The 8,480-nt window shown below is 48.8% G+C and overlaps 1 protein-coding gene across 1 annotated transcript in view; it reads right to left on the bottom strand.

Moving 5' to 3' along the window:
• The window catches only part of LOC106810353 (serine/threonine-protein kinase ULK1-like), a 9,973-nt gene that overhangs the window by 758 nt on the left and 735 nt on the right, over positions 1-8,480 (bottom strand). The window contains exons 2-4 of the mRNA XM_014813668.1: positions 891-988; positions 400-583; positions 4-87 (exon numbers count right to left, since the gene is read on the bottom strand). Of these exons, the coding sequence (XP_014669154.1) occupies positions 4-87; positions 400-583; positions 891-988 (366 nt within the window). The remainder of the gene's footprint in view (positions 1-3; positions 88-399; positions 584-890; positions 989-8,480) is intronic.

Below are 8,480 nucleotides of genomic sequence, written 5' to 3'. Positions count from 1 at the left end.
CGCCCCCGCGGCAGCAGCAGCAGCAGCGTCGATGCGCGGCGCCGAACCGAAATGACTGGAACTCTGCATCTTCACGTAGTTCTGCACCTGAAGCAACACGAGGCAGACGACAATGTAAGACCGACGAGTGCATACGCAGACGATAATGATAATAGCAACCAACCAAGTAGCGCACCCTTAAACCTATACATCTCGTGCTATCAAACTAATCAACTATAATCGAACACGCCTTAAACCTACTGTAAATTCCTTTTTTTTCGTGGGGTACCAAAAATTTGCGTGGATTTTGTGGTCTATCAATCCAGGAACTTACGTTCCCAACGAAATATGAGGTACAGATGTCAAGTGCAGGTTCTACGATTTCAATCCACGAATTTAAAAACCGCGGCGCGCGCTCACCTGCGAGGGGACGGGGATGGGAGCGCTGACGACGGCCCCGGCCGCCGCCGACGACGGCGGCGGAGAATTGTTGAAGTGCAGGTTGCTCGGCCGCGGCGGACTAGATGCTTTTGGTGAGGGGGCGCCGCCGAGCGCGGGGCTGACGTTGACGTCGGTGCGGACAGGCGGCGTCGCGCTACGAGACCTGCGTGGGAGAATCGGGCGTCAGAGCGAGCGTAGCATTCTACTACTTACTCTCTGCTTAGCATTTACAGTAGTGTAGACTGTTCTACTTAGTTACTTATACAAGATGCACATAACGAATGACAAGTAGAAGTAAGCGAGAGAGGCGAAGACATTTATTTAAGAATTTTATAGGGTTGACTAATATAGGGAGCGTGCGCTTTCCTACACTAATACTGTAAGGCTGAAAATGGTAAATGTGCGCAAACAATAATGTGCGCACGCACCTGCACACACACTACAGTATTAGACAACAGGTTAGCATGTACCTGCATGCTGCAGAGTCCAGCTTCTTAGCAGAGCCTCGCGATGTCAGGCTGCTGGCAGAGTGGTCAGACTGCATGTCCGCCGGCACCATGACGAAGTCCTGAGACGAAAACCACACGTACGACGTGAGTGATGAAACAAAGAGTTTTGCTCATATTCCGTCCATCTGCCAGTCTGTTTTGTCGCACTCAGGAGTTTGTTGAGCTTAAAGGCCTCGCCACGAACGATTATTTAAACGATTATTCATTGATTGTTTCCGAACGATTTTTTCATTCGCAGTCCCATCCGTACCCACATCACCCCTCACCTCTAAAATGGTCTCCTCCGGCAGCTCAGGAGCGACAAAGTAAATGGGACCTTCCATGTTCGGCGGGCTCTGCCCGATAGGGAAGTTTGACGGGGGCGTGGAGTCCGGACGCTCGGCAATCGGTTCGCCTGTTGGCATGTAGAGGGCGCCGCTGTGCGAGCGGTCGCGGTACGGCATCACGACGTGCTGCGGACTGCCCTGGAACATGTTCGCTGAAACGCGAAGAGAACGACAATGTTAACAACAAAACCGACGACAACTGCAGCAGTAACAACATCAACAACAGAAACAACAACATCAGCAACAAAAAACGACGTCAATAACAACAACAACATCAGCAACAAGAATGACAACAACAACAGAAACAACAACATCAGCAACAAAAAACGACGTCAATAACAACAACAACATCAGCAACAAGAATGACAACAACAACAGAAACAACAACATCAGCAACAAAAAACGACGTCAATAACAACAACAACATCAGCAACAAGAATGACAACAACAACAGAAACAACAACATCAGCAACAAAAAACGACGTCAATAACAACAACAATACTCGTACGTGTTTCCTCTCAGTAGTTGTTCAAATAATTCCTCGTCAATCCCTCACTCTTTTGCTTTGTCACTCACGTAGTATGTGTGGTTTCGTTTCAGTAATTGTTTAAAGCGTGTATTGCGAGTTTTTTGGCTCAGAAAAACTAAATATAGCTGAATATAGTCTCACCCTGACAGTGGAGATGGATCACCTGATTATAATCATTCAAAGCCCACCAGGATTTTTATGCAGTATATAGGCATTAGAAAATTGATTTTACCACATCATACGAGCAATATATTTTATCAGTGTTACTGATTCTCAAAATCACAAAATGGCGTTCTTTAACAAGTTGCCGGCCGGGCCACATGAAATTAAAACAAAGGCCCGCGCGTGCTGCCATTCTGCTTTGATAATAGTTATTGAGTTTTTCATGTAATAATTTGCAGAGCACTTTCTCCGCTGTCGATTGTACATTCCCGTGTTACTATCTGACTGGTTTTAATCCACAAGGCTTTCTCTAATAACAGCACTCTTACCGTAGGCCATTGAGTACTTACACTGCGGATTAGCTAGTAGTGAACGTCCATGTATTTGAGGTACGGAACAGAAACAGAACGCAAAAATTGTAATCGCTGCATGATTTCATGTGGATTTGGTGAATACGAAGGTTCTAGACATGTTATCGTTACTCTAGACAGTTGCTGTTACTCAAGGCAATAACGGGTTGTAATCATGGAAAATGGGGAACACGCCGTGGAAGGATTCTCGCATACACGCTTTAAGGTAAATTCCTCATCAATGCATTCAATGCTTGAGAAAATACAAGGTTTGCTCTAAAAGAGTCATGTACACGAACACCGCCTTCCCCCCCCCGAGCACGCTTTGTTTCATCACTACACGTCGTACGTGGGGTTTTTCGGCTCCAGAGACATTTGCGCTCATGGCGTGCCAGGCGAGACATGCAGGCTTGACACTCCTGGCAGCAGCCTGACATTCGCGCAGGCTCTGCTGAAGAAGCTGCGGGATTCTGCCAGCATGCAGGTATATGCTCCCTGTTTGCTCCTAAATCATGTAGTGGGACTGTGCAGGTGCAGTGCGCCACATTATCGGTTTGCGCACATTTACCATTACTTCAGCCTTAGTATTAAACAAGCTATTAGTCAACCTCTATAAAATTCTTAGGAATAAATGTCTTCGCCCCTCGAACTCGAATCGCTCTATTTTATTGCATCTGTTATGTGGGCATGTTTGTGTGGGGTCATAGGGGAGTAAGACATGACGCTGAAAACACGCTAATACACACTTACTGCTAAAGTGCTAAGCAGAGAGTAAGAAGTAAGATGCTACGGCCCATACGATATACTGACGCCCGAATTCTCCCACGAGGTCTACGTAGGCTGACGCCGCCTGTCCGCCTTGAAAACCGACCTAGGGTCACACGTCAGCCCCAGGCCGCGCTCGCGGGCCGGCCTCACCAAAAGACATCTAGGCCGCCGCGGGGCTTAAGCAACCTGCACTTCAAGCAATCGGCTACCGCGCGCCGTCGTCCGGTTGGCGGGCCGGGGCCCGTCGTCAGGCGCCCCATCCCCGTCCCACTCCAGGGTGAGCGCGTGCCGCGGTGAACAGGTTTTTAAATCGAGTTGGATTAAAGCGTAGAACTGCACATTCGCCACGGCTAGCCTCATTTTCGGTCGGAACGGTAAGATATAACATGGTGAATAGATAGGATCCACAAAGATCCTATCGAAAAGGTTTTGCGCGGGAATGGTACCCACGAAAAAAAATGAATTTACAGTAGTTGAAGGGCTGTGTTCGTTATGTTGATTAGTTTTGATAGCACGAGATGTATAGGTTAAGGGTGCCGTAGCTTGGTTGGTTGCTATGATATCATTATGTCTGCGTTATGCCACTCGTCGGTCTTGGACGGTTGTCGTCTGCCTCGTGTCTGACTTCAGCTGCAGAACCTACGTGAAGATTGCCCCACAGAGTCGCCGGCCATTTCGGTTCGGGCGCCGCGCAGCGACGCTGCTTGGGGATGCGCCGGGGCGATCAGCGGCCAACCTGCGGGGTGGATAACAACCGCTGCGTTCCGTAGCCGATGGGGACATCGCAGGTGGACAACGGCACGGAAAAGAACCCGCCTGTTTGTAAGTGGACCGGTGTGACGTCGCTGGGACTGGACTCCGAACGAATGGTGACTAGCCGATGATGGAAGAGCTGTGGAGCATCACTGTGACATCGCACAAGAACCGCCGGGCGAAGTGTGACGTGGATGTAAACTGTGAATCACTTGTGACATCGCGTGTGACGTTGGAAGCTCAACTAGTGACATCGACAAATTGGTGGACAGCGCTGCTGACAGGTGGATGTACCTCAATGTGAACATCACAATGTGACTATACGCCCGTCGGCAATGTGACCGGGGATGTAAACTGCTGACATTGTGTGTGCAGTTAACATAGTATCGTTAATCACAGCTTAAGTTTTCTGATCATCATTATTGACAACTCGTTAACCAATCCCGCGGAGTGCTCCTCGAAAAAGCTGAAGGTCGATTTATTGCGCACCTTTAGTTATTATAGAGTATGTATGTACATTTAGAATGATAAACTCGATCGACCGACTCACTGTTCACCTTGTTTGCAGTACGACCGAGGCGTGGCCTTCCAGCGAGTGCGTCCAGTCGACAGCCCAATAGCGTCTGCTGGAGTTCTGCCGGTCTGGTCACTGCCATCCCGATCGCTTCTCTGCTCTCCGCCTCAAGGTACTGCGACTAATATGGTCATAAATGCATCAGACCCTACCTCTCTCCACCCTCACGGTATGCATATATTGTCACTTGTGTGTACTCACGACCCTAACCTCTCTCACCCTCAAGGTATGCATAATATTCATGCTGTGTACTCAGACAGCCTACTCTCTCCACCGCTTCACGGTATGCATATATGTCATACAACCTGCTCACCGTCCAGACCCTTACCTCTCTCCACCCTCAGGCTATGCATATATATCCATACATGGCACTCAGACCCTAACAGTGTTTCCACGCTTCAGGTATGCTATATGTCCATACATGGCACTCAGACCCTACCTCTCTCCGTCGCCTCAGGTAGGCATTATGGTCATGATGCACTGCAGGACACCTACATGTTTTCCGACGGTCTCAGGTTATTTTGGCATTATGTCATACATGGCCACTCAGCACGCCTACTGCTCTCTCACGCCTCAGCGTCATGCCATATATGTCATACATGGCACTCAGGATCCTACTGCAGTTTCCTACTCGCTCAGCGTATGATATATGGTTGGATACATGCACTCAGACCCTACCTCTTTCTCGGCACCCTCAGGTAATGACCATATTATGTCATACATGCACTCCAAACACCCTACATGTTTCCTACGCTCAGGTATGCCATTATGATGTTCTAGGCATTGCGGATACTCGTTAGTACCCTACGTCTCTCACACGCTAGGAGATGCATACCCTACTGTCATACATTGCACTCAGACACTACATGTTGTCCGACGTGCTTCAGGCTGAAGCATAGTATGTAATGTAGCTTGTCACTGCCAGCCGGTTCTCGTCGCTCTCCATCCTCAGGGAGGTTATAATAGTATATCATAGCTCTGGCTGTACTTCGTTATCTTACTCTTTCATCAGCCAAACGGAGGCCTTTACCTGTTTCTATCCAGACCTCAGCCTGTGTGCTGTTTGCGGTTACATCTCGTCATAGGAGTGATATATGTTTTTCCTCGGACAGCCCACTCTGGTCTTTCTCCGTTTACCTCGACTTACACCTTGCCAATGCCCCCTCAGACACACTGCAACAGTTGATGTTATGATCACGCCGGGCCTTGTTGTGGGGATTGGTGACATGTGGTTTGTCTGGTAACGAGATATCTCCACTCAAAATGTTACATACCGGTGTTTTCATGGATATTTTTGGACGGGTTGAGTCTTGGCGCCCCACAACCAATCCCTGAGAGTTTTGCGTGGTGCGTGTTGGAGGTAATAATCTCGAACAACATTCGTTCTGATAAAAAACAAACTATATAATCTTGTGAATCTTAGATCCTATAATTACTCGCATATAGTTCTATGATTATATTACGTTATAGATCGTATAAATATAAATAAATTTACTGATTAGATTTCGATTTTCCTGGTGGCTGATAAAGTCATTTAGGGAAGTGGGGTCTTATCCACGCGATAGAGCAGGGTGACGTCTTTTCAGAAAATCACAGACAGCGACCAGATAGTATGGCTCACTCTTATTATTGCCTCTTTAGCGTGCTACAATACCTACGCCTTTTGCATAGGCTTCGTCTCTCTCTCAACCAACTTGTGCGGCGTCAAGCTAAGATAAATAGTACATATCTCAGTAACTGCTCATCTGTGTAACTCTGATTAAAATATGTCCGTTTATCCTCGTATACAGCTCAGATTCATAATACATTGTGAGTTATCATGCTCTTAACACGACCGCTACGACCGCGATTATCCATACTTTGCATCTTCCGCTCACAAGGTTATTCTAGCCGTTCCGACATTCGATCGCAGACACAAGGCCGCATATACCCACGATGCCAACTCGTCTTTCTCACTCGGTGCGCGAACAGCTCGGAGGTTGGGCGGTCTTCGCAGTCGGAGGGGCACGGACCTCTCGGAGCTCGCGAGCTCGTGGTCTGAATGCGCAGGATACATACCCGTGCCCAGCTCGCAAGGGCCGGGGGCCTAGCAGCCAGACTGCGCACTCGACCGGTGTACCTCGTCGCGGTTGGATGCCGCGCGCTAGGTACGCAAGAGGTGTAGCTGGGCCAATGCCGCGTGTGTGCTCGTCTATCTCGCCGGTGTGGCGTAGCGTGTCAATCTGCCTCGGAGCCCACCGCCTTGCCCGAGTGAGGTGCAAGTACTGGCAGCGGCTCTCGTAGGGCGCTTTTGTGTTTCAGGTTCGCGGGGATTCGAGTCGGATATTGAGACGCATAATGGTCAATCGTGTCATACGGTTTTTAGTTGTTACCTCCGGATTGCGTGGGTTGTATTACCGAGGACTATTTTGCCAACGATTAGGCGAATGGCATCGTGTCGATTTGAGCTGTAAGTGGGTGAGTTACGTCATAGTAAATCGTGAGTTTATTCTCAGGCTGGTAACATGTCGAATTGCTTTGTTTATTAACAGTCACCTCCTTCGCGCCTTTATCTACGTCTGATTATCTATTATATTTATTAGTAGATATAAACCAAACGTTTCATTAATTTGCTCTATCTGGTATATCACATACATTCTTCTTGTATACTGGTTGTTCAGATCGTATTCAACTTGTGAACGTGTAATAGCTAGCTTACGTGGGAATCGGCGGCTGGCCGTCTAAGACACCTGGCAGAAGGCAGGCGTGTGGTGCGCTGGCCTTCTATAAGGCCTAGTTCTCGTATATAGCAGCTGCTTGTACGCACCGCATTCTACACGTTCTCGCGACCACGCGAATAACTCTTTCGTAGTCCATTCGCATTCACGTCGGAGAATTGATGCGCTGTTGTCCGTCCGCGATGTTTTATACGGCCTAATTGCACGCTATGCCACGTTTAATATGGCGCAAACAATGTTTAGCGCGGTCGAACAGCACTTTCGACTAGCGACCAGCCTCACAACTCCAGTTCCGGTTCTTTCTCGGGTTCCGTGTTCTCACCTCTTTCATTCACGTATGTGACGTGGAGAACGCGATAAGGGAATTGTGGCTGAGCCTATGGGCATCCTTGTGACGGCTACGCGAACTCGGGTTATATCATGACTCATGTGTGAGCCTCGAGTTAGTTAGTTATGTTATTGTCGCTGTTCGTATTTGCACTCACGCCGTGGAACCATGCTCTTGGTATCGGGCTGGAGCCTGGTATTTGGAGACACTTAGCGCACCTGTCCGCACTTTTACGGTTTCAAGAGCGAAGTAGTTCATAGGTTATCAGCTATATATTCATTCGGGAGAATGAAGAAAGTAGATTTTCCATCGTCGGAATCGATGGTAGATCGACGATGTTTTGTAGAATCTTTTTAGACTACGGAGAGGATGTTGCGTATTTGCCGGTTGTATATGGCTGGATATTTATAACGGAGGCGCAGAACTATTGGGAGGCCGTCGGTGAAAATTGGCAGGTATTGTCCGCAGGCATATTTAGGTTAGTGACTTGTCCAGTGGCGCAGACTAACGAAGATACACAGTGACCTAACTTGACAGGGGGAGCGGAAAGGTGCGCTGACATAAGCTTATATATTATATAGTGTGTGTACGTGTGGCGGACGCAGCCGTGGCTGTGTGTGTGCGCTGTGTGGCGCAGTTCGTGTGTGGGCGGGCCGCGTGTGCGCGGACCGCACGGTTTGTGGCACATTGGCGAGGGGGTTCTTAGGACATGTCACGAGGTGTTGATAGATGAGCCCGTTATGTTGTGGTGTGTGTAAGTGTGTGTAGTAACGGAACATTTTGTTTAGAAAATTGTTACGAGAGAGGTGGTTTCAGTAGACAAGCGCCTGTTGTTTGAAGAGTACGTTTGGTGATAGGAGTGATACGTGGTTGTCTAGCTGGTGGTTTGTGTGACGAGCAGCTGGGCCGATTGTTTCAGGGACCTCCGCCGTGCACTGCCCAGGCACTGCACCGCACGGCCCGCGCCGCCGCCAGCTGCCGACGATGCTGCCTGTGTTATGCTATGTGTGTGTCGTTCTGACAGAGCTGCCGTTGACCACAAC

Source organism: Priapulus caudatus, unplaced genomic scaffold, assembly GCF_000485595.1.
Source record: "Priapulus caudatus unplaced genomic scaffold, Priapulus_caudatus-5.0.1 Scaffold435, whole genome shotgun sequence".
Lineage (NCBI taxonomy): Eukaryota > Metazoa > Priapulida > Priapulimorpha > Priapulimorphida > Priapulidae > Priapulus > Priapulus caudatus.
The sequence above is the reverse complement of the archived record's forward strand: the minus strand, read 5'-3'. Positions and strand labels throughout refer to the sequence as shown.